Raw genomic sequence first — 27949 nt, 5'->3', positions numbered from 1 at the left:
ATCAGGGTGGAGTATGGTTTTAAAATTAATAATCATGTCTGTGTCAGTGAAAAGATTTTGAATATGAAAATAATGCAAATTTTTGACACAACTGTGAAGCAGTAAGAATAGAACAATTTCATTTTAAGTCAGTTGAACAAAAAAAAAATTATTGAGAGGCTTATTCTAGGGGTCCTAGATTCTAACCCTAAGGCATCTCAGGTAAAACAAAGTTTAATTTTCATCATTTAAAAAGGATTGACATTAAAGATTTTATCCATGCTCACTCTGAAAATCTCTATTTAATATAAGGTTGTTTGATTTCCAAGAAATTGCAGGAGAAGGAATTTTTCATAAGTTTCTTTGAATCATTTCTTTCTTATTGATTTCTGAAAAACTAGAAACTTAAACATATTTACCTGCAACAGAAAATATGGTACTTGTCTGTTATATATCCTATGCTAAATTCTTCATCTAAGTAGAACCTGTTTCTCTGACTAATCCTAATAAAATACCACAAAATCTACATGCAAAATGTGCTATGTACAAGTATTCTACATATTATGAAGTTAGACTTATTTTTTAACTTCACACTGTCAAAGTACTTTACCCCCCCCCCATAATATGTAAATACATAGCCCAAATTATACATTTCTGATTTATTCTGTCACTTCCCTTTGTCTTGTCTCGCGCTAAGGTGAAAGAAACTAACGAAGAAACTGGTTGTACATTGCGTCAATGGATGAAGAACTTCATCATGATGCTATAAACAGCACCATGGGCGCTATAACAGACAAGTACCAAAAATGTCAATAACAAGAAACTAGGAGTCTTAAAACTTTTTCAAGAATTATACACACTTCGTTTCTATAAAAAAGAACATTAATATGGGTACTGTATTAAGTTTCAACCCGGAGTTCCGTCGAAACTATTACTGGACATATCAAGTACATAGTTGTTTACAGGAATTTACTTTGAGGGTCTCATTTAGAGAAAAATACAATAGGCCAAAACCCAAACAATAGCCGAATTGCTTGAAAATTGTTGAGATATAAAGGATAAATTATAAAAAAAACACAATTTAAAAAGAAACAATGTCAGATCCTAGTCTTCCTTACGAACGGGTTTGGGCCAGACACCAAAAATACCTTTTCTCCTTCCCTCCCCCAAAAAAGGAAGGAAGGTTGATAACGACTTTCTTAACGAGCCAAATCATTAGCAATACCTATAGCTAGTTGAGTGGTCCCTTTATTTGCGCTCTAGCCAAGGGGTGAATCATTAGATCACCTGGCACATGTATTAGGGCGTGGGCACCCACCCAGGATCAATTTTCCAGGGCTTATTATTTTGAAGTGCCATCTCTAAAACTTTTTACGGGGAAGGGAATTTGAAAATAATATTAACCAGAAAAACTTCGCATCCCACCTCCCGAATATTCTGACTCCGACTATTAATATTAAACACTTTTCAAGAAAGACGAGAAGAATATCTCGATCATAGAGACATGGATTTGATTTCGGCAGGGAGCAAATTATTCCAGCGGATACTGTGGATAGTTTTGAGAAATGAAGGGCATGATTTTGGGAAAGAGAGAGACAACTTCTTATTTACAGAACTTTAGCGGTTTAGTGGTAGAACTAGTTTAGTGGTCCCTTTATTTGTGTGTTGGCCAAGGGGTGAATTATTAGATAACCTGGCACACGCATTAAAGCGTTTTTCAAGTTAATCTTGTTTTTCTTGTTAGTTTTTTTCTTGTTTTAAATCTTTGTTTTAAAATCTTGTTTTTCAAGTTTTTGTTTAAAATAACAATCTTAGCTCTTGACTTAATTGTTTATTATTCTGAAGGGTTTTGAACGGCTTTAAATCGGATAGATACTTAAAAAAGTGTGTTTCTAATAAAATTAATGAGCGGTGTAACAAACAAAAATTACCATGAATTATTCTGTATATGAGGGGACTACTGAGATTAATTGTTACTGAGATTAACACTTAAGAAATGGCTGGATAACCAAAACCCCGGAACCCTGAATTTTATAGATTTTATTTGGAAAATAGGAAGGCATTAATCAATGAATATAATTATACCATGTAACATTGTTACAGACTTTAAGGGATTATTCCTAAAACTAAAGTGGTTTCGCTCCTGTTTAAGTCGAGAATAGGGTTAATGGTCCTTTTACATAGACGTAACATAACTTTCACACTAGCATAACTCAAGACTTGCGTCATTCTATGTGATCTTATGAGCAAATTTTGTTCGCCACGTCCGCAAATCCAAGTAGACTGGAGATCCAGATACAGTTTACTGTTGTGTAAGCTTATGTCACTTCGTGGAAATTTAACGCAATAGCAATTCAATAGAACTTATGGATAAGCACACTGATAAAATATATTAAATATATTAAATTATTAAAATATTATTATTAAATTATTAAATATATTATTATTAAATTATTAAATATATTATTAAATACTAAATAATTAATTATTACTAATACTAATAATTATTACTATAATACTAATAATTAAATACTAAATATATTATTAAAATATATTAAATATATTAAATTATTAAAATATTAAATTATTAAATATATTATTAAATACTAAATAATTAATTATTACTAATACTAATAATTATTACTATAATACTAATAATTAAATACTAAACATATTATTAAAATATATTAAAATATATTAAAAATTTATTTTACAAAGCCTTTCACGCTAGATCGGCGCTGGGATCTCCAATCCATATTTGAAATTTTGAATAATTTAATCATGATGATTGTGATGGTTTTAGACGATGACCACAATGATATTATGAATTTTCTGTCAGACTAGTGTGAAGGGCTTGCTTAATCGTAAAATGTTAATACTTAATTCATAAATTACATGCATAGTGAGAAAGGCGATTAAGAACTAGTTCAGTATGGGATCCAGAATGGGAAGTAGGTCTCTCCTAAACATAGAAAATGTATATAAACGACAAACCCAGTTACAATTGTTAACCAAATGAACAAATTTGAGGATTTTCGAAATTCCATAGTACTTGACCAGATTCTAAATTAATGTTAAAATAGAGTCAACATACCCCCAGCAACACTCTAGCCTCCCCTCACCCTACCATAAGACTCCCATCAAGATTACTCCCTTGACATATCGAAATAAAATTCACCTTCACCTATCAAAATAAAGTTTGGAAATTACTTTACTATGTTTGGAAATTAACACTTATAGAAAAGGAACACCACCCACTGGTAACACTATGGCCCATCCAAGTCCACTAAAGAGGGTCTAGCAACACCAAAGTTACACTTGTTGACATAAAATCCTAAGTTTCGTTGTTCTTGACTAGGTTGTGATTTTACTGTTAATATAAAAGCAATACCCCCTCCCCCCTAGTAGCACTATAGCCCACCATAGAAGTCCATTCAACACCATAGTCCCACCTATTTGAACAACAGCCAAAGGCGATGGTGTTCGATTTGGTTTTGATTTTAATGCTAATATAAAAGCAATACCCCCCCCCCAGTAGTACTATAGCCTACTATAAAAGTCCAAGCAGCCCCGTATTTACACCATTTGATATAACAACCAAAGTTCATTGTGCTTGACTAGGTTTTGATTTTAATGTTAATATAAAAGCAATACCCCAACCCCCCAGTAGTACTATAGCCTACTATAAAAGTCCAAGTAACCCCATATTTACACCATTTGATATATAAACCAAAGTTCATTTTGCTTGACTAGGTTTTGATTTTAATGTTAATATAAAAGCAATACCCCAACCCCCCAGTAGTACTATAGCCTACTATAAAAGTCCAAGTAACCCCATATTTACACCATTTGATATATAAACCAAAGTTCATTGTGCTTGACTAAGTTTTGATTTTAATGTTAATATAAAAGCAATACCCCAACCCCCCAGTAGTACTATAGCCTACTATAAAAGTCCAAGTAACCCCATATTTACACCATTTGATATAAAAACCAAAGTTCATTTTGCTTGACTAGGTTTTGATTTTAATGTTAATATAAAAGCAACACCCCCCCCCCCAGCAGTACTAAAGTCCACCAAAAAAGTCAAGGCAACACCATAGTCGCACCTGTTGGTATAACAGCCAAAATGCATTGTGCTTGACTAGGTTTCGAGTTTAATGTTAATATAAAAGCAATACTCCACCCCGGTAGGACAATAGCCAACCATAAAGCTCAAGCAACACAATTTTAATACAAAAACAAGACCCCCCCCAGCAACACTATAGCCCGCCTCAGCCCACCATAAAAGTCTCTGCAACAATATAGTCGCACCTATTGACACAAAATCCAAAGGTTATGAAAGGCATATGTTTCACCTTGATTCACCGCGATTGAACTACAAAAGCGAAAAATTTCAATGGTTAGAGATTTGTTTAAAAAGCCTAAATCTGCGCTAATTTATTCCCCTGTGATTAAAACTTTTTTTTATGTTGCCATATTTATCATTCAAAACAGGAACCTGATTTCCATTCTTTTTTACTTTCTACTTTCAAAAAATCATACATTTTGATCTTCACTCAGATTACTATCCACGAGTTCAAGAAGCTTATTGCAATGGATTTGTGAGATAATATAGTTGAATAGCCAATTTTGTTCAAAAATACTTTTGAAACCCATTATAATTCATTAGTTGCCTATTGGGTTTCAGAGCTTAAGGCCTAGCGGAAGTCAGGCATTTTACGCCCTAGTCAATTCTTTTTCAGAAGCGGCAACTCGGTCAAAGACAAAGTTATCAGTTTTCTTCGTCGCTTCAACTAAATAAACATGAGAAGGTTGAATTTAAGGGGTTTCTCACTCAAAATTATGATTAGGCACAGGTTATCCTTAGCAATTCTTCCTATAACTATTTATACAATATAAATTTTTATATTTATTAACCGGCATTTTGGTGTCTGCACGCTACTTATTCTCCAGACTCTGGTTAAACCGGTTACAACTGACTAATACTTCAAGGAACCGCTCAAGAACAATCCGAGTGGTTAGGCCCTTGGTCTAATTTATGCATTCTCATGCGTTCCGATTACAGCTGCATCTAGTCTTTTGAGGGGAATTTTTGACTTCGGAACACAAATATGTAAAGTATTTGAAGGGATCGCAGCCAGCAACTATATATTATAGAAACAAGTTTCTGATTTTTGAATAGAATATTTTTTGCTCTATTTTTTGATACCCCACAAAAACGGTACCAAGTGTAGCAATCTAGAATGCAAACCCGAAACAGGTCTTATAATTGTTTAGGAATTATAAAAAAAAATAATTGTCGGCTTTAAGATTTGATTAGAACAAAATATTCACCAGATTTTTTTATATCTGTTAAATTAAAAACCACAGAAATCACTAATTCAGGGACGTCAGGCAAACACCAAATGTTTAACATGGGAGGTATAAAAAGATTCCTTGAGAACCCGTCGTACCTTTAGCTAGAATTTGTTCTTTCACAGATAGAAAATTTTTGGAATATTTGGCAATATTTTTCATTAGTTTCAAGCGTTCAACTACAGTTTATCAACTAGGTTTCACCTAATCTATTAATGTGGATTAATCTATCCACATTAATGTTGATTAATCTATTAATCTACTAATGTGGATGAATTGGCATCCAAGATTTTTTAAAAGAAATTCTATTTTGATGTTCAAACCGCGTTAAATATAGCAAAATAATTATGTTTATTGGTAAAGCTATTATAGCTTAACCATTTTATCCTGCAACTAAAATGCGGGATAAACCATACAATTTACGTTTTTAAGCCAAATATTGGTGAAACCAACACTGAACAAGATATATCTTGGCGCTGTAGTCATGTGTAATTTTGAATCAAACGGTTCGTGGTAACGAACTGTAAGTAAGGAGCGACCCGGGTCAATAGTAGCCGAAACGCTAAAAAATGGAATTTTGAAATCAAAAGATACATCAAAAGAATCGAATTTTTATGCTGATTTTAAATATATTAGTTTCATAAAGTTTCGTCTTACCCATCAAAAGTTGAAAAAAGGAGGAAACAGCCCCTAAAATTTATAGAATCTAAATGAAAATCACACCACCAGAGTCAGCGTATCAGAGAAACCTACTGTAGAGGTTTCAAGCTCCTGTTTGCCAAAAATGTGAAAAAGAATTGGCTTATTATGCTTATTCAGAATATATAAGCTTCATTAAGTTTAGTGTTATTCGTTAAAAGCTACGAACCTGATATTATTTGCCAGATTTTCTAAAAAAGGTGGTAACAACCCTTAAAAGTCAATGAATTTTAATGAACATCAGATTCAGCTGAATCAGATTCAGCCTATCCGATAACCCTGTAATAGAAATTTCAAGCTCCCATCCGTAGAAATGTGGAATTTTGTGTTTTATCCAGAAGAAAGATCACATAGCCTATACGTTTATTTGTTGTTCTTTTTTGTTCGTTTTCCTGGAGGTGATCACATCAAACAAATAGACATAGACTATCAGTAAAAGGCTCATTCGAATGAAAAATAAAAGCTATAATGCTCTTTTTAAGGAACCAAAAAGATTGGAGGGTAACTATTCCTCTCTTACCCTCATTTTTTACTCAAAGTTGTCAGATTAAAATTTTTAGGTGGCTTTTTTATTCAGCATAGTTGAAAAGTCCAGTAACTATGCCTTTGGGGATAACTTGACCCCTAAAGCCCATTGGGAAAGGTCTACAAGTCATGAAACTTGCCCAATTGTTTACGTCTAGAATTCATTATTGGGAAGTATACAGACATCTTTCAGGGGGTGATTTTGGGATGGGGGTATTTTCCACAGAGAATTTTCTGTCGGGACTGGAGTTTCCGGGGGGAGGGGGTGTACTTTACAGAGGAAATTTCACACTTGGGGAATTTGCCAGAGTTCCTATGCGAAGCTCTTTCCCTTTCTTTCTGCTTGCTGACTGAATTTTACGTGTGAAGATGTTAAGGGGAATGGTCCAAGGGGGAGCTTATAACGGGTTGGAATTGTCTAGTGCATCTTTCCGTGGAGGGAAAATTTTTCACAGGAGAAATCCTTCATGGGGGAGTTTTCCATGAGATAAATTTTCCAGAGACAACTTCCTGCGGGAGCAATTTTCTAGTTGGGAGCGGAGTATTTGCGGGAAAACTTTTTCAGGGAGGAGAGGACTCCCCGGAAAGATTTTTAAAAACAATCAGAAATTAAAGTCTTTTTCAAAGGAGTGTATGCTAAGAAAAACTTTTCACTAATATTCGCTCGCAAGAATCTGATGGGGATAATTTTCAACTACAATGGTATTATCCAGGGGCAATTTTTCTCGCCGGGAGGGCATATTTTATGTGGAAGGAACTTTCCACAGAGGGATTTCTCGTAGAAAAAGGAATGTTCCATAGAGAGGGAGCCAGATTTTCCAGTATTATTTAAAAACAATCAGAAATTAAATTAGAATGATTTTTTTCAACTGAAAGTAAGGAGCGACGGAAAACTTAAAACGAACAGAAATTGTTATGCATACGAGGGGGGTAGCACACAATTTAATACCTTGCATTTTACGCCAAGATTCAATTTTTGTCCCGATTTTGTAAGAACGGCTCCTGAAACACAAGGGCCGTTCCATTTGGATAATAAACTTGCTTAAAAGTTAAAAAAAAACATTTTATCTAAAGAACAAGGTATCGAGGAGGGAGTAACCCTTTCATATATTTAATAATAGCTGTTAGTGTTAAGTTTTGATGTTGCTCCTTGCTTTCAGTTGAAAAAAAATTCTTATTAAATTTACCACAAGGGTGAAAATAATATTGCCGGGGAATCAGTCGAATAATTTGATAATGACTGAAGAATAACAATTTTGGAGTAAAAATTCGCTGTGAGCGATATCAAGTACTGAGAAAACTAATTCTGTAAATAGCTTCAATTACTAGGTATGTTACACGGAAGGTGGATGATATGAAAATGGTACTAAGAAAAGGCACATCAGAAAAGTTAAGGAAGATGTGCTAGATTTTCGAAAAGCTCGTGGTAACAAACTGTAGTAAGGAGCAACCCAGCTCAATAGTAAACGAAACTCTAAGAAAGGAATTTTGATACTAATAAATACATCAAAAGAATTGGATTTTTATGCTGATTTTAGATATATAAGTTTCATCAAATTTAGTCTTACACATCAAAAGTAACGAGCCTGACAAAATCTGCCTTGTTTTGGAAAATAGGGGGAAACACTCCCTAAAAGTCATAGGATCGAAATCAGCGTACCCGAGAGCCCTAATGTAGAAGTTTCAAGCTCCTATCTACAAAAACGTGGAACGATCACGGGTGCGTGTTTTTTTTTTTTTCCAGGGGTGATCGTATCGACCAAGTGGTGCTAGAATGTCGCAAGAGAACTCCTTATAACGGAAATTAAAAGTTCTAGTGCTCTTTTTAAATGAACAAGAAATTGAAAGGCACCTAGGCCCCCTCCCACGCTCACTTTTCCCAAAGTCGACAGACCAAAATTTTGAGATAGCCATTTTGTTCAGCATTGTCGAAAAACATAATAAATGTCTTTGGGGCTGACTTACTCCCCCGCAGTCCCCGGGAGAGGGGATGCAAGTTACAAACTTTCACCAGTGTTTTTCACCTATATAGTGTTTTTTCACCTAAACTTTCACCTACATACAGTAGGCCTAATGGTTATTGGGAAGCGTACAGACCTTTTCAGGAAGATTTTTTGGTTGAAGGGGGGTAAGGGGAGGGGGCTACGTGGGAGGTCCTTCCCTTGGAGGAATTTTTCATAGGAGAAGAGATTTTTAATGAAGGGGGGCAGGATTTTCCAGATTTGTTTAAAAAAAACAATGAAAAAATAAATATGAAAAAGTTTTTTCAACTGAAAGTAAGGACCAGCATTAAAACTTCAAACGAACAGAGATTATTACACATACGGGGTGTTCGTCTCCTTTTAAATGCCTTGCTCTTTACGCTAAAGCATTTTTAGTAATTTCAACTATTTATTCTACAGCCTTTGTGGTTCAGGGGTCATTTTTAAAGAATTGGGACGAAACTAAAGCTTTAGTGTAAAAGAGCGAAGTATTAACGAGGTGGCAATCCCCCTCATATACATAATAAAAAAATACGAATATAGAAGTTGGTTACGTAAGTTAATTTGCAAGTTACGTTTATTTTTTACTAATAAAAACATTCGCTAAAAATTAAAAATTCTAGTTGCCTTTTTAAGTAACCGAAAAATTAGAGAGCAACTAGGCCTCCTCCCCCATCCTTTTTCTCAAAATCGTCTGTGATCAAAACTAAGAGAAAGCCATTTAGCAAAAAAAAATTAATACGCAAATTTCGTTTTAATTATTCATTTACGAGAGCCAAAATCAAACATACATTAATCCAAAAACGTTCAGAAACTAAATAAAAAAAATGAGTTTTTTTAACTGAAAGTAAGGAGCGACATTAAAACTTAAAAGGAACAGAAATTAATCCGTGTATGACTTTAGCGTAAACGCCACGCTTTTTACGCTAAAGTTATTTACTGTTGTGTAAATTGGAAATGAGAGAAAGAGTAAAACTTTAGCGTAAAGAGCGGGGCGCTGAGGAGGTAACAGCCCCTTTCATACACGGAGTAATTTCTGTTCGTTTTAAGTTTTGTGTCGCTCCTTACTTTCAGTTAAAAAATCTTGTTTTTTCATTTTTGTTGAAACAATTGGAGAGAAGTACAGGGCTATTCAGGATATTCTGCTTTTCATCTGGTTTCGTCTTTAGGAGGATGACGGGGATGAAGGATTTAGCACATTGTGTATTGTCCTCCAAAATATTAATTTTTAATTTTAAAGCTTAATTGCTAAAACAGAGAAAACATACTTTGTTTATGCACTTTACACTAAAACGGCCGAAATGTCTTTTTTCGGGTTTCAAAGAAGAAATTTCCAGTCCCTCACCCACACCCTGAAAAATGGACATTAGATCAGCTGTATGTTTTAAAACTCATGTTCTCATGTGTTGCTAAAATAAGCACTTGGGAGGGAGTAGATGTCAACTGATACTGCTCTTCATTTTCAAAGCATTCATGTTTTATAAAGTACAATTTGTTTTTGGTACTTGTACGATATACCCTCTGCCTAATAATCCTCATCTAATTTAAAACCTTGGATTTTCCATAATCTTGGGATCAAAATATGATGAATATATAATTCTTTATTAACAAACATATGGTAAATCAGAAAATCCTAAAGTTATGGAATATCCAAGGTTCTAATTAGATGAAGAATATGAGGTAGGGGGTATATCATATAAATGCCTTTTTTTATAAATGATCAATAATATACAACAAACACGGCATTTAGTTGAAGGGATATCATTCTCAGGGGCATCAATTTGAGAAAATAAAGGGGGGGGGGGCAAAATGTGCTCTTCGAACTCTAGGGAGGCAATTTTGCTAGTTCTTCGACTTCTATCAATGAAAAACGAGTATTTTTTAATGAAAATTCTTCAAAATAAAGCAGAAGATAGAAAGATCTAGGGACCAATCTTCTACATTGTAAACCCACCTGATATCCCCACGAATTAATATAAAACAAAACAGTATCGCGGACCTTGACTTCTGGATGTCTCTGCCTGCATCAAGAAGACATATATACATTCAATATGAGGGAAAGGAGGGGAGTGGCATAGAAATCAGAAGTTAATCTTAGCTTATGAGGATAGGATGTTGAGGAAGGAGTTGAGTATTAATAGCTAATGAGAACTGGATTTATTATCGTTTTTTTTATACATTTAATAATTTTAATTCAGTTACTTTCATTTATTTTTTAATAAATTTAATTAACTATTTCATTTGATATGTAAGTAGTTATGTGGACTTGCGAGCGACCGAAAGTGCACTCTCAGATGTTTATCTCTAACTTTTGTTTATTATATTATTTTTTTATTATTTATTTTATAATATTGATTATTTTTATTCTTATGTTTTTTTTATGCTAACAATATTAAAAATTAAATTATGAAACAGAGAACATACAAATTCTATGGAGGTGCTGGATATGGTTTGGAGGGATACAACTCCCCTTCGTACATTTCTTACCTACATAGTCACTATAATCCTCATATTGAAACAAAACATACATACCTGCTTTACAAGGATCAATGTAAATATCATTTGAGACTGAATGACGAACTTTTAAAGAAACTAATTCTTCAACACTAAACTTCTTTGAAAGTCCTTCCGCTACAAGTGTCAAAATAACTATTAGCAAGCACATTTTGAGATCAGATAAGAATCGAAACAGGCTTATTTTAAACCAGCTACCCCTTAAACTGATCAACCTTTACTACCTGTTGTTAGCCATTCAAAACACCTAAAACTTAATCATGTTGCTTAATTAAATACGACCGGTGCCTTTTCTCGTTAGATGTTATCTGCCTCATGGCTAAGTTACAACTGGAAAAGTTTCCAGTTCCAGAGAAGATTACAGTGCCATCAAGACTGATGTGAAAACCGAGTAAACCCATAAGAGACAATGTTTCATTTTTTCTGGGGGGAGGGTGAGTTACCACAGCAGAAAAACCTCATTTTAACACAAACGTGCATAAGAGTAGGGACATTTTCCTGAAAAGGACAAATTGAAATTTTAGACGTAAATTTGGCATTTGTGGCAAAACCTCTTCTTTAAATACTTACCCACCCCTTAAGGTAAACCCTTCCGCAAACAAAATGTATCCAGCTATAGAGAAAACCTTTTAGGGCGGAGGGAGCTCTCCCTGCCACCATGACTAGAGATCGCAGCGGCCAACACTTTTTCAAGGCAATTGCGTTGGTCATTCACATTTCATATGCAATTTTGTGGAGAGGGATGAGAAGGTCTAAATTGCCCAGAGTGAACCCAACCATAAGACCCATCCAGTTCAAATTGATGTGAAGCCGTACACACATAAGAGGCATTACTCCAACTTTAGCTAGAGGAAAAAGATTAGGACATTAAAAACATTTTTAATCAATGGGCACCTTATCTCCACAGGAATTTATTTGGCTTTTCCTTTCCCAAGGTTTCTCTAGTAAGCACTTGTTAAGGCCCAATTTTAGTTTATAATAAAACTTTACCGTTTCAATAATAAACTGGATTTTAAACTCATAGCATGCAGGCCAAGACTTTTTCAAGGCAATTGAGTTAGTCATTCACGTTTCACATGCAATTTTACGGAGAGGGGTTACAAGGTCTATATTGCCCAGAGTGAACCCAACCATAAGACCCACCCAGTTCAAATTGATGTGAAGCCGCGCACACATAAGAGGCATTACTCCAACTTTAGCTAGAGGAGAAAGATTAGGACATTAAAAAAAAATCTTTAATCCATGGGCACCTTACCTCCACAGGGATGTATTTTGCTTTTCCTTTCCCAAGGTTTCTCTAGAAAAACACTTGTCAAGGCCCAATTTTAGTTTCTAAAAAAAACTTTACCGTTTCAATAATTAACTGGATTCTAAGCTCATAGCATGCACCTGTAAATGCCCCATTTGGGGCATGTACGACTCCAGTCTTTTTAGGGCATTAAGACTCTAGCCTTAAGAGCCCATTTGGGCTCTATAATAGGGAAGTGACCATAAGACCCTAAAGATACGACGCCTAGGGAAGAGACACTTCGACAAATGTTATTAGAGAGAAAGGGGGTCAAAAGCGCCAAAAAGTTTATTTTTAGCGAAAGATTTTCCGATTCTCCCGGGGTCCCGAACTCCCTACTGTCTACAGGCATTGGCTACAAGCCCTTAAAATTGAAAGTATTTTACTTTGTAATGATGATATAGTTGGCTTCCTTTTATATTTATCATATCTGTCTTTCTCTTTAGAGAATTAATAAAATTCAGTTTTTTTTTTGAAGAACATTCAGAGTGTACGTTAACCTTCAATTAAGAAACCATATTTCATTATATCAAAGATAAGGCACACTTTCTCCAAAATGTTGCTAATATATAATATTGATAATATTGCAGTATCATATTATCAAATAAACAAGCTCAGATCCCTGATTAACCTGAATATAAAAAAAATACCAGAAGAAAAACAACAAAAAATTGCCTTAAGATTGCCGCATATCAAGCCTGATGTCGAAATACTCAATTCTTTTGATTCTCCACTCTTTTTACCTTTCCTTTTGTGGCCCCTCTATTTTTTCTGTCGTCCATTTGTTAACAAGTGACATCTAAATTGTCAGCAAGCAAATGACAATTTAATTTTAGATCTTGAAAACAAAACTGTTAGGCAACAAAAATTTATAGCCAGCAATTCTCAGAAACTTAATAATTAGGTCTGAAATTTGAAAAAAACACGATTTTAGAAAAACTATCAACCCAGGGTACTAGGCTAGCCTGGCCCTCAAGACACTCATAAAAACAATGATTAACAAAACTTTAACTGAGCAATCACTCATAGATTCACTATTACTATTTGTAGCATATGAGGTTTGTTAAAAAAGAATCCGACCTTTATTCATCACTGAATAAAAAAACAAGCTTTTTCAACTGAAAGTAAGGAGCTACATTAAAACTTAAAATGAAAAGAAACTATTAGGTATATGAGGAGGGTTGATCTTCCTCAAAACCTCACTCTTTACGCTAAAGTTTTTAGTGCTTTAAAAAAAGTTTCTTATTGATGTAACTAAACGAACACAGTGTTTGAGGGGTCTTTCTTAAAGCACTGGTACAGAATTCATACTTTAACGTAAAGAGCGAGGCATTGATGAAGAACTAGAATTTTTTAAATCTTTTTTTTCTAATTTCTGATCGCTTTTTTTAAATAATGGCAGGAAATATGGCTACACTTCAACAGAAAAAATCTCTCCTCCCCACAGATTTATTCACAAGAAATTTTGAATCCTGGTGAAACTTTACCCTTGACTATTACCCTTAACGCCTCCACTTGTAAAATTGAGTCGACAAAGAGAAAGCAAGATATAAGACAAATTTCGTACAGGAATTCTATAAAATTCCTCCAGTAGAAAATTTCCACTTAAAATTTGCTTCTGGACACTTCCCAGCCAATGGAAAATTATCCCAGCAGAAAATCACACTAGCAAAATATTCACCCCCCCCTCCCCAAGCCGAAAAATTTATGCATACTTTCCAATAAAAAATACTATACGTAAACAACGGGTGCAATAAAGGGCAAATAGCAAATAGCATAATTTACAATCCTTGCCCTGGCAGCTCTGGGAGTAGTATTCCTTCAATTTGTATTGGCACTGTACCTCATGCATCAATGGGTACTTGCACTCCGCCTCATGACTCAATGGGTACTAGCACTACGCCTAGCAGAGCGCCTAAATGAAGTTACGGACCTCTTGCATCTGGTCTTTGAGATAAGAACGTTCAATAGGTAAGGAGTTTTCAAGCTAATATATTAATTCACAAGAAACTGTAGAAAAAACACAAACAAATCTTTCGTCAAATCAATGCTAATCACCAACTTCATACAAATAATATCCATATCAATGAAAAATGCCACTCGCTCCGGCTCTACTTTTACAGGGGGCACTACAATCCTACTTTCCTTCAACCACCGTTGAATTGCAGGGAGCTCTGCAAAAGTAATACACCGTCTTCTAGTCTTATTATTTCATGGAACCTAGAATATGCATAAGTAACTGAATTTGGGGGTGGGGTGATGAATTGGAGTTGAGTTTAATTAAGATCGAGCTATAATTTTGTTTCATTCCAGTCATATATTGTAAAGGAGTAAAGATACATAGCTATCAAAAGAAACGCTAGGGGGTGAAACCAAGACGTGAAGCGCTATTGAGATTTTCCATAGGCCAGAGTTTACTTTTCTAAATGATATTCTAATACCATGGGAGCGAACGGCTCTTGAAGGCCTCTCTGTTTTCGCTAAGAGGTGAAACTAAACCAAAGGAGCTTTTGAGGTTTTTCACAGGTCAGATATGCAACAACTATTTTTTGTTTGTTTAAAGAACGACGTAAAAAGAACGGCTATTGAATGCCTCGCTGTTACACTAAGAGGGGAAATCAAGACCAGAGGAGTTTTTGAGATTTTTCATAGGTCAGAGTTTATTTTTCTTAATGACATTCTAATAGCAGGGAAAAGGGCTACTATTGAATACCTCTCTATTTAAGCTTAGAGGTGAAACCAAGACCAGAGGAGTTTTTGAGATTTTTCATAGGTCAGAAACGCAACAATGGGACACTTCTTTTATTTTTCGTTTTTTCAACTATAAAGTAAGGAGCTACATTAACCCCTAAAAAAACACAAGTTGTTCCGTACATCAGGAAGAAAACCTCTACGTATTGCCTTGGTGTTTGCACTAAGAGGTGAACCCAAGACGAGAGGAGTTTTTTTTTAAAATTTCATAGACTAAAATATTTTTCCTAATAATATTCTAATATTACGGAAAAGAACTACTATTGAATGCCTAGCTGTTTATGCTAAGAGGTCAAACCCAGAACAGAGGAGTTTTTGAGATTTTTCATTGGTCAGAAATGCAACTATGGAACGCTTTTTTAATTTTTCGTTTATTCAACTATAAATTAGGGAGCTAAACTATGATAAAAACGAAAAGAAGTTTTTCCATATATAAGGAATCAAACATATACTTATTGGCATGTGTTTACGTTAAGAGGTAAAACCTAGATCAGAGGAGTTCTCGGAGATTTTTCATAGACCTGAGTTAATTTTTCTTAATGACAGTCTAATCAAACAGTTCGTGGTAACAAAGTGTAGTAAGGAGCGACCCGGCTCCATAGTAACCGAAAATATAAAAATGGAATTTTGATACCAATAGTTACATCAAAAGAATAACATTTTAGTGCTGATTTTAAATATATAAGTTTCATCGAGTTAAGTCTTATCCAGCAAAAGCTACGAGCCTGAGAAAATTTGCCTTATTTTAGAAAATAGAGAGAAAAAAACCCTGAAAGTCATACAATCTTAACGAAAATCACACCATCAGATTCAGCATATCAGAAAACCATAATGTAGAAGTTTCAAGCTCCTATCTACAAAAATGTCGAATTTTGCATTTTTTGCCAGAAGACAGATCACGGATGCGTGTTCATTTGGTTTTTTTGTTTATTTCTTTCCCAGGGGTGATCGTATCAACTCAGTGGTCCTATAATGTCGCAAGAGGGCTCATTCTAACGGAGATGAAAATTTCTAGTGCCCTTTTTAAGTAACCAAAAAAATTGGAGGGCACCTAGGCCCCCTCCCACGTTCATTTTTCCCCATAGTCACCGGATCGAAATTCTGATATAGCCATTTTATTAATCATAGTCGAAAAACGTATTAACTACTTACTTACTCTCCCACAGTCCCCGACTTACTCTCCCACAGTCCCCGTGGGAGGGGCTACAAGTAACAAACTTTGACCAGTGCTTTTATATAGTAATGGTCATCGGGTAATGTACAGACGTTTTCAGGGGAATTTATTTTGCTGCTGGGGGGGGGGGGGAATTGTTGAGAAGAGGGAGATATGTTGGGGGAATTTTTCCATGAAGGAATTTGTCATGGGGGAAGAAAATTTCCTTGAAGGGAGTGCAGGATTTTCTAGCATTATTTAAAAAAAAAATGAAAAAAGTAAATATGAAGAAGCTTTTTCAACTGAAAGTGAGAAGCAGCATTAAAAATTAAAACGAACAGAAATCGTTACGCATATGAGGGACTCACCTCCTCCTAATACCTCGCTGTTTACGCTAAAGTTTTTTTTAGTAATTCCAACTATTTATTCTACGGCTTTTGTTATCCAGGGGTCATTCCTAATGAATTGGGACGAAATTTAAGCTTTAGTGTAAATCTGAGATAGTTGTTGTAGATAGAATTATAGTCATTTTTCTTAACAATTTCATATTTTAATAAAGAATCGAGCAGGTCAATAGCTTCATTCTCACTTCATCAGGTGTATTTCCAGTAGCTCTACTACCTAGCAAACTATATAGCTTTCAATCATTCCATTTTAACTCATGTAAATCCCAGTTCCTTGCTCAGGATGTATAACATTAAAGTTATAATTAATAGCTTATAACGATATTTATTTCTAATTCACTATGTTTCGCACCTTTCATCTTTCCTCCATATCTTTGATCAAGTGTTCCTTATTCATCTGTATCTTCTTTTAAATATTTATAATGTTCTAATTAATTGACAGTGAAACAAATATAATAATTTTGAACTGGATATCTCAAACACATATACAGTGTCCGTCATCAGCAGTAAAAGTGTAAAACTAAAAGACATTAATAAAAAACAAAATTTATACCCAATAAACTAGTTACATATAGTTTATTTCTCTTATTTTTTTTTCAATGCAACAGCGGAAGCAAATCTCATTGACCTGGTTTGATCCTGGTTCATTAGATTTATCTGACATATCAGGTGGACAGAGGTCAAAGGTCTTAGGTGAAATGATATTTACTTTATTTGACCTCAGTAAATTACCATAAATTGAATTCAATCCTAATTTACCAGTATCTCTGTTTATGAAGTTATTCTTGAATATTTTTTTTTGTTAATTTTTATTGTTTCTCTGAAAATTTGCTTTAAATCTTAGTCCCTAGAAATCAAAGAGACACTCTCAAACTAAATAAAATGATTTGGATAATTATAAATATGTTCCGATAGAGCCGACGTGAAAACTTTAGGTTTGGAATTTTGCTTTGAGGACGATGAAATAGAGTTATGATGTTGCAGCAATCTCACTTTTAAATTCTGGTTATTGCGTCCCACATAAGAGCTTCCACATGCACATGGTATTTTATAAGCCCCACTTGGGATTAACTTAATCCCATCGGATTAACTAGCCAAAGTATTACTACCTCTTAAAGCTACCATTAAACCATTATTTTGTAAAATTCTTTTAAGTTTTTCATTCAAACCTGGAACATATGGTAAAGAACAAAAAACATCTTTTTTCTGTTATTTCCAGGGTATTGTTAGAAAATTCTAGAAATTGTTTCCTTCTTTTCGAAAAAGTCAAAGAAATAACAGAAATAACAAAAAACAAAGAAATAACAGTGGATTGTCAGTTTAATTGACATATTCTGATATTTCTTTCTTAAGGTTTTGATAAGCTTTTATTTGTGAAAGTAAGAAGAGTGAAAACATTTTAAATGTATTTTGTTTTCACTAAAGCGCAAAATGTGTTTTGGTCATGAGAAGGCACAGGGTTTATCAGCCCTACTCATTCTAATTTTTAGTCGTTTTGAGTTTGACTCGGCTATTTATTGTAATTTCTGTTTGATTTGAGTTTAATTTATTTACTGGTAGTTTTACACTCGGAAGATTACTTGACTTTAATTTTTCCCATTCTCGGCTTAATACAGCTCTTTACTTTTCTTTTCAAGACTAGTCTTGTGGAAAAGATTATTTAAATTAATTTCTGTTCGCTTTTTATTGATCTAGTCTTCTTCATAGAAAAAAAATATTATATGTCAATTTTCTTCTTTAAGAAATTTAATTTTGGAGAAACTTTTTCAACAATTTTTAATTCTGACATAAACAGTATTTTTTAATTTAATTTTATAGCTTCTGAAGTTGACTCTGAAAAATAAAACTTAATATAATTCCCAAAAGAGTCTAACTGTACTCTTCGACAACCTGGACGCATTTACATTATTTCATTTATTTAAATTGTAAGAGCAGCATTCCAAAAGTTTCAACCTAATACCCCCAGTCGTTCTCAATATATTGCTGAGGTGTTTTATCAACAACCATAAACACAATGCCTTCTGATTTATTTTAAAGCAACATTTAGTATTAAAGCATAATGGGTCAATTTCACATTTGTGGGGGGGGGGTTGACAAGCTTAATATTTCTAAAGACATAGTTGCTGGTTCGTTCTACTATGATGACCTACAATCTCTCGTTGCTCTTAAAAAGGGCACCAGATATTCGGGCTATAACTGGCGTGCAAGAGGGAGGACTTTCCCCTTCATATATATGGTAAAAACAAGTAAAAGTTTAAACAAGTAAAAGCAAAGTGAAAACATTTTAAATGTATTTTGTTTTCAGTAAAGTGCAAATTATGTTCTGGTCTTCTGAAGGCAAGGAGGTTTTCAGCCCTATTTATGTTAAATTTTGCTCATTTTGAGTTTGACTCAGTCATTCATCATATGATTTCAACAAAAAAATACGTCTAAAATGTTTTAACTTTAACAAATTAAAACTATCGAAATTTTAAGGAATGTATATCAGTATATGTATATTAAACTGACAATCCAAAGCCATTTTTTTTCACTAAGGTGAAAGGTATTTTCTGGTCTTGATAAGGTATGGGGGTTATCAAAGACATAATTTTCATGTCTTTCAACGACACTGAACAAAATTACTATCTCAAAATTTTGATGGGACATTTTTTGAGAATTGATGGGCATGGGGGGATTGTTGCCATCCAATCACTCTTGACTAATAAATAGGGCACTAGCCCTTTCAATTTTCAATCAAATGAGCCTTCTTCGAGGTTTCTACGATAACAAATGGCCTTCTCAAAATTTCTATCAGACGCATTTCGGGAGAATACGAGGTTTGGGGGGGGGGTCCACTCCCCAATCACTCTGAATCTGAAAAAGAGAACTAAAACTTCTGATTACCGATCCATAGAGCCTCCTTCGAAGTATATAAGATCACCATTTCTATATATATATATATATATATATATATATATATATATATATATATATATATATATATATATATATATATATATATATATATATATATATATATATATATATATATATATAATTTATTTTGCCCCTAGGTAATAACTGACAACCCTTGCCCAGAAGGCTGTGTGTGTGGGGTGAGTTGTCATTCTCAAAGACATAATTTCCGGTCTTTTCAATTACATAGAAGAAAACGGCTATTTCAAAATTTTTATTGGATGTGTTTGGGGAAATGGTGGGCGTGGGAGGGGCGTTATTTGCCCTCCCGTCACTTTAGACTGTTAAAAAGGGCACTGACCCTTTCAATTTCCTATCGAATGATTTGTTTTCAAAGTTTCTACGACAAAAAAATGGCCATCCCAAAATTTCTATCAGGTACATTTAGCTAAAATACGAGGCGTGGAAGGGGGATATCCACCCTCCAATCGCCCTGAATCTTCAAAAGGCACTAAAACTTCTGATTACAAATCAAATGAGCTCTCTTCGAAGTTTATACGATACAAATTTTTATATATACCTTATATGCTACCAGGGCATAACTTACAACTCTTGCCCTAAGTGCTGTGGGGGGGGGTCCTCAAAGACACGATTTCTTGACCTTTCATTTACGTTGAACAAAATGGCTGTCTCAAAAATTTTTATTGGTTGTTTGACAGAGGGGGGGGGGGGTTAGTTGCCCTCCAATCACTTTCAACCACTAAAAAGGGCACTGGTCCTTTCAATTTCCAATCAAATGAACTGTTTTCGAAGTTTCTACGACAACAAATGGTCACCTCAAAATTTCTATCAGAAGCATTTCGGGAATATACGAAGTGTGGGAGTGGGGTATTTACCCTCCGATTACTCTAAATCTTAAAAAGGACACTAGAACTTCTGATCATCAATCCAATGTACCCCCTCCAAACTTTGACCACTCTTTCTCTAAACACATTATATGCAGTCAGGGCATAACTTACAACACTTTCCATGAGGATTGTGGGCGGTTGTCAACCTCAAAGACAAAATAGCTATCTCAAATTTTTCATTGGATGTGTTTAAGGAAACGATTGGCGTGGGAGGGGGTTAGTTGCCCTCCACTAACCCCCACTTGCGACTATTAAAAATAAAACTGGCTCTTTCACATTCCAATCGAGTGAGCTGTTTTCGAAGTTTCTTCGACAACAAATAGCCATCCAAAATTCCTATCGCAAACATTATAGGAAAATACGAGGCGTGGATGGGGGGTATCCACCCTTCGATCATTTTAAATCTAAAAAAGGACATTAACAATCCAATAAAACCCCCCAAAAGATTATATGATCACCCTTTCTATATATACTTTACATGCACCCAGGACATAACTTATAACCCTTGCCCTGAGTGCCCTCAGGGGCGGGGGTGTCATTCTTAAAAACATAATTTCCGGACCTTTCAAAAAAGTTGAGCAAAATTTTTACTAGATTTGCTTGGGGAAATGGTAGGCGTGGGGAGGTAGTTACCCTCCAATCACATAATCACATTCAACTATAAAAAAGGCACTGCCCCTTTCAATTTCCAATCGAATGAACTCTTTTCGAAGTTTCTAAGACAACGAATTGTCGTGTCAAAATTTCTATAAAATTCATTTCGGAAAATGTGAGGTGTGGTGGGGGAGCAATTCACCCTATGAATCTTATAAAGGACATTATAACTTCTTATTATTAATCCAATGAGCCACCTCCGAAGTTAATACGGTCACCTTTACTATAAACCTTAGATTGCCCCGAGACATAACTTACAACCCATGCCCTGAGGGCTGTGGGGGGATGTCATCCTCAAAAACATAGTTTCTAGACCTTTTAACTACATTGAACTAGATTCCAATCTCAAAAATCGATTGGATATGTTTGGGGAAATGGAAAATGTGGGAGGAGTGTTATTTGCCCTCCAGTCATTTTGGACAATTAAAAAGGGCATTAATCCCTTCAATTTCAAATCGAATGAACTCTTTTTGAAGTTTCTAAGACAACTTCTTCGATACAAAGTGCCCTGGTCTAAACACACACCCACATTGTACCCACATCGTTCTTTACTTAGGGAGTGCAATTGCGTTGCCTATGAAAGGGATACTTTTGGGGGAAGCAGTCTGAGCACCTAAAGCCCACCCTCCTCACTAGTAAAAGCATCCATGTACTTGGGTAAGGCACACTGACTGCTTAGTTTAATCTGTTTCTTATAAAACAAATCAATGAGATTAGATTATAGTGGCAAAACCATTCTGAAATACCTTAATAAGTATGTTTTTTCTAGAAATTTCATGTTGCATTGGAATTTGGGTATATAGTACGGAGTTGAAAATGTTTAAAATTGTTTGCCTTTTATCTTGCAAAAAAAAAATAAAACAGATAAGTTAATATATCAAACCTCATTTTTAATCAAAACCCGTGTAAATTCATTTCTACGGGCCCAATAATCTCGTCAACTCAATTTGTGAACGTCTGGCTTTTTGCTTGGGCCAAGAAAAACGGCAACCAGAAAAATGTTTATTACGATTAGTTAAACAACAAACTAAATGAAACACATGTCAAATAATTATCCTTGCTTTCTTGGGTAAATATTTGGTTGCTTCGAAATCTTGATTTTTACGCATTCCAGCTTTAGACAATGTAGGCCTCCGGTTTTTTTTGAGATTATAAATTTAAGAGGATATTTTATTGGCAATAAGGCATTTGTCTTTTTCTGTTCACGCAGTTCCACATCAGTCATTGGCTGAAAAGACAAGCTTAATCAATCAATCAATCAATCAATTAATCAATCAATTTATTAATACTAAAGAAAACTATTACAAAAGTAAATCAATTAATAGGCCCAAGAAGCTATGCTTGTAATAAAAGATAAAATAAAGATAAGTTTCACTTCCCAAAAAAAACGGAATTAACAGAAAACTACACACCATTTCCCCAAACACATCAAGTCGATTTTTGAGATAGTCATTTTGTTCAACGTAGTTGATATGTATGAAAGTGCATAGTTGATGCACAACTATATATGTATCGCACTATCGATATATGTATCGATAATATGAAAAAAACTTCGTTTTCTTAAAGAGTTAAAGAGGTTGCGTCCCAAAGTCGAACCTAAAAACGTACAGGAATTAGGAGAGGCAGAAGGGGGGCTGCCGCCCCCCAAACCCCCCGCTTTTAAAGACTCTTTTGTACAGGTTTTTTGTTGTGGGGGGCTGCCGCCCTCCTAACCCCCCGCTCTTGGCTTCGGAAAGGCCCTCTTTTAATTAACAAAAAACTGAAATGAATGAATAATGGAATAACTTCGAAAAATGTTAAACACAAGAGGACAGGAGAACCATTGCGCCGAAACTAGTAATTAGTAACAATGAAGTCCCCCCACAACAAAAAACCTGTACAAAAGTCTTTGAAAGCGAGGGGTTTGGGGGGCGGCAGCCCCCCTACTGCCTCTCCTAATTCCTGTACGTTTTAAGGTTCGACTTTGGGACGCAGCCTCTTTAACTCTTTAAGAAAACGAAGTTTTTTTCATATTATTTCTGTACGTTTTTCTACAATCCATGGTGGATGTAATTTAATAATAATTTTCCATGTTTATTTTCTCGCTTTCTGTATCAATAAATTCAAACTGACAAAATTATCTAATTTTCGATAATTTTAATAGTTTAGCAGCTTAATTAAAAATTTAGCAGCTAGTGGGTTTTACCCACCCGCCTCCGGTTTATGGGCCCAGCGCGCTTCCGCTGCGCAAAGTTGCTGTTATGCTTGTTATCAAACAAGTTATTACAATAGAAAATTTCACCGACGGCTTCAATTAGGAAATCAATTTAAATGGTTCTTTTAACTTGCTTCCATCAAGCCTTACCCCCGCTTCAGTATAAATTCTTGTGAACATTCCAGTATGTAATTCTGATTACATGTTTCCATGTTTATTTTCTCCCTTTCTGTATCAATAAATTCAAACTGACGAAATTGCCTAATTTTACAAATTTTATAAAGTTAGCAGCTAGCGGTTTCGATCCACCGACCTCTGGGTTATGGGCGCAGCACGCTTCCGCTGCGCCAAGCCGCTGTTAGTGTAAGAATTTTTCAAACAAGTGATGTTATTACAAGAGAAAATTTTACCTTCAATGGGGAAATTGGGTTTTTCTAAGCTAGAAAATCGGGGGGTTAAGATTTTCCTACGAAACTTTCCAGGAAGATTACTCGGAGAATTCCGCGTCGAATGAGTCTTCGTACACCCAGATCCGATGTCGGCTGTGACCTGTAGGCGTGGCAGAAAAAAAGAATATGAACATTAAGTGGCTATGCGTGGTTTCTGGAAAACAGGGAAGGAGTTATCGGATCAAGCTGAAATTTCGCGGATAAGCTCCTGAGCCCTAGGGGACCATAACTTGTGAATTTCAGCCCAATCGGACAACGTTAAAGGGGGGCTGGTGTTGGTGGGTCGATACTTTCGGCCAGATTTTCCCCATGAAGGAAAAGTCGGAGGGGGGTGAAATTTGGCATATTTCTTAGTTGGAGCTCGGGATACGAAATGCATCCCTCCCCATCCCTCTGCGACCACTGGAACCGAAGATCGCTTAACATTGTCGTGGTTCGCCTCTTTAAAGAGGCACGAGTGTGCCTCCTTGATATGTATTTGATACATATCGAAAGTGCTAATTTAAATATGAGGTTAGCCAACGTGGAACAGCTTTAATTCTTAATCTTTCAATCAATCAATCAATCAATCAATTTATTAATACTAAAAGAAAAACTATTACAAAAGTAAATCAGTTACTAGGCCCGAGAAGTTTTGCTTGTAATGGACAACAGAGAACAAGAATAAAACACGTTTACAAAATATAAAAAAAAAACCCACTGGAACAAGACAAGGACATTTAACAGATAGAAGATTTAGAAGGAGATTTAACATGTAGCTGAAAATGATTTTAAAAGAAGAGATGTGACATACAAATTGGGATAGAATTAAAAAGAGAGACAAAAATTATTGAACTGGGAAGACCCGACGAAATAATGCCTTTGCAGAAAGAAAAAGAGGGACATCCGAAGGGATGGAGATCCATAATAGAATTGATTGATATACTGGAGACCTCTGAGCTGCTGTAGAGGATCGTTTTGGTAAAATAAATCGTCGAGAAGAATTACGTAAAGAAGAAAAGTACCTACCTGAGCCTGTCCGTGAGAAAAACTGCTGCAGGGTCGGTGGGAGAGTACCTAGAAAAGCAGAATGCGCTAAATAAAGAGTACTTTTACCTATAATATGATCCAGCGGAGCTATTCCAGTATCATTATAAAGATCAGAGGAAGGGTAAAGCCGAGGGAGAAGAAAAGTAGCCTTCACTGCCCTATTTTGGGCTCTTTGAAGTGAGCAGAGAAGAGATTTATTAGTATTGCCCCAGACAGAGCAGCAATAAGAAAGGTAAGGATAAATAAAAGCATAATAAAGAGAAACCATAATATCAGGAGGAAGAAATGAGTTAATCTGGTGCAACATTGAAGACTGGCGGAGGATTAAGGAACGGTGTGAGTTATATGCGGTTTAAAAGAAAGAAAACAGTCAAGACACACACCAAGAAATTTCACCATAGTAGCTTGTGGTATAATATCATTCCCAAAAGTCAGGGTGATTGGCTCCTGTACGTCTCTAATACGGTAAGGGGTCCTAAAGTTGACAACGGCACTCTTTCGGCTGTTAAGAGCCATGCCATTTGACCAGCACCAATCCTTTACTTTATAAAGAAGACATTGAGCTATAGAAGTGGCAGATGGCAGGTCCACCGCAGCGATGAAAGTTACTGTCATCAGCAAAAAGAACAGGGTGAACATGGGGATGAAGACCATCAACAAGATCATTAATGTAGATTAGAAACAAAAGTGGTCCAAGCACAGAGCCTTGTTGGACACCTTTCAATACAGGCAAAGTAGAGGAAGAAGTACGTTTAACCAAAACATACTGAGATCTATCTGAGAGGTAGGACCTAAACCATTCTAGTGGAGCTCCATGCACTCCAAATAAGGATAGTTTAGACAGAAGAACATTGTGGTCAACCATATCGAAGGCCTTTGAAAAGTCAATAAATAGACCCAAAACACACAAGCCCTTGTCCAGATATAACACGCACAAACTCTGTTGCATCAGTAAGTGCATGTAAGGTAGAGAATGAGGGACGAAAACCATACTGATGGTTAGTGATGAGAGAATTTCCAGCAGTCGAATTAGTACTAAATACAAATGAAGAGAGTCGACGATTCACTACTTTTTCAACAACCTTTGAGCTGACGGGAAGAAGAGAAATAAGTCTGTAGTTTGAAATTAGAGACGTATCACCTTTTTTGTGCAAAGATAGAACAGTAGCAACTTTAAATAAATGAGGGAAAACACCAGAAGAAAGAGAGAGGTTAGTTATGTGTGAAATCGGATGAGAAACAAAGTGACTGATTTTTTTAGGGACATTATTACTCAAACAAAAACTACCAACTGAACGACTGCTAGGAAGTTGAGAAATAATACTAGAAATCTCAGTAGTACTACATGGGGAGAGGAAAAAAGACTTCTCTGTCAAAAGAAAAAGAACTTACTCTACTCGGGGGTGGAATTAGAACCGAAGAAAGTGTGGTGAAATACGAATTGAAGGCACTCGCTAAGGATTTTTTGTCCACAACAGATCCATCAGCTTTTCTATAAAGACATGGGGAAGAATGTTTGAGTTTCTTGCGAGAAAGAGCTTCATTAATTACAGTCCAAACCTTGCGCAAATTCCCCTTAAAGTCAATAATTCGACGCGAAAAATACAGCTTTTTTGCTAAACCAACTGAAGAAGTGAGCACATGTTTGTAATGTTTATACTTCAAAAGATCATCCTGTGTCTTACTTTTACATGCGGCCTTGAACAAAGACGCCTTCATATGGGTTGCATTGATCAGACCTCTAGACATCCATGGGCATTTGGGTGTAAAATTCCTTGACTTATTTCTAAGAGGAAAATGCTTATCCAACAGAGTTCCCATACGACACAAAAATAATCTAGTTACACAATCAGCATCATTAGCTTCAAGAACAATAGACCAATCATTACTCTGAAGACCATGTACTAAATTAGAAATTTCTTTATCTGTAAAAGTTCTACAAGAAGACTTGCCTTTCTCATCCACAGTAATTTCTGTTTTAGGCACAGATAGTGATAGATAAATAGGAAAGTGATCAGAAAGATCAGTGACAACAAGACCAGAAAAGAATTTCAAATTAGGAGAATGAGAAGTGAAAATATTATCTATTAAAGTGGCAGAACTTCTTGAAGGGTCAACGCGAGAAGGAAAAAAAATTGAAGGAAGTAGCCCTGAAGAAGAAAATACATCAAAAAGATGGTCACATTCATCATTTGATCCAACATTTAACATATTGCAATTAAAGTCTCCCAAAACACAAATTCGTTTTTTAGAGAAAGTCCCCACACCAGAGAGCTGATCAAGCAAATCACAGAACAGATGTGTTGGAAAAGGAGGGGGCTTATAATACAAACAAACAATATCACATGCAAACTGGCTTTTCAGATCAATGAAAAGAGAATAAACTGTCCTACTATTAGACACCACTGATGTAAACAAGGATTCAAGGTCAGATCTTCTACAAAATTCAATATTAGATTTTATAAACAAAGAAATACCCCCAGAACACTTTGTTACCATTCTAGGGACATGAATAGCAATATAACCATCCACATCATAAGCTGTAAAATTATCACTATCAGATAACCATGTTTCTGTCAAGCCTATGACATCAAAAGGGCAAGAATTATTAGACCACAAATACGATTTAAGATTGTCCCACTTATCTCTTATTTCACGCACATTCAAACAAAAAACATTAAAGCAACTGTTTGAAGAGAGTGAGGGCATAATGTTATCACAATAATCAATGGTAGTGTGATAACTGCAGACCATAGATTCAACTAACCATAGATTCAAGGAGAGGGTCAAGAGTGTGTGCCTCTTGTCTACCAGCACTGCTTGGTCGATCAAATATAACTGAATTAAGAATAGAAGAATTCAAAAGAAAGGAGAAATCACCCATATATACTACACATGACAAATGTATACAATAACTTTACAAATGAACACAATATCCATAAAAGCAGGCTGAAGTAAGAGAGGGTGGATTGAAAGGTAAAACATATAGGCAACAATGGAGAAAACAACTGCAAGAACATAGAACAATAATAAACTACTAGGTTCAAAGGGAATAAAAATAATAACAAACAAGTACAGGGACAAAGGCAAAAAAAAAGGCAAAACAATAAAGGAACAACAGGAGGAAAGAGGTATCAATGGTTTTTGCAATCCACTTAAATGAATAA

General features: G+C 35.2%; 2 protein-coding genes across 8 annotated transcripts in view; both read right to left on the bottom strand.

Annotated features, from left to right (window-relative positions):
- LOC136038582 (protein tolkin-like) overlaps nucleotides 1-11389 on the bottom strand; it is a 150507-nt gene extending 139118 nt beyond the window's left edge. The window contains exon 1 of the mRNA XM_065721778.1: nucleotides 11076-11389. Within this exon, the coding sequence (XP_065577850.1) occupies nucleotides 11076-11208 (133 nt within the window). The 5' untranslated portion in view covers nucleotides 11209-11389. The remainder of the gene's footprint in view (nucleotides 1-11075) is intronic.
- Nucleotides 11390-19707: 8318 nt separating this feature from the next.
- LOC136038579 (zinc finger protein 239-like) overlaps nucleotides 19708-27949 on the bottom strand; it is a 123427-nt gene continuing 115185 nt past the window's right edge. For all 7 annotated transcript variants that reach the window (XM_065721768.1, XM_065721761.1, XM_065721766.1 and 4 more), the window contains one exon: nucleotides 19708-22338. In XM_065721768.1, the coding sequence (XP_065577840.1) occupies nucleotides 22328-22338 (11 nt within the window). In that variant the 3' untranslated portion in view covers nucleotides 19708-22327. The remainder of the gene's footprint in view (nucleotides 22339-27949) is intronic.

The sequence above is a fragment of the Artemia franciscana genome, chromosome 18 (genome assembly GCF_032884065.1).
Source record: "Artemia franciscana chromosome 18, ASM3288406v1, whole genome shotgun sequence".
In the NCBI taxonomy this organism is placed as follows: Eukaryota; Metazoa; Arthropoda; class Branchiopoda; order Anostraca; family Artemiidae; genus Artemia; species Artemia franciscana.
The sequence above is the reverse complement of the archived record's forward strand: the minus strand, read 5'-3'. Positions and strand labels throughout refer to the sequence as shown.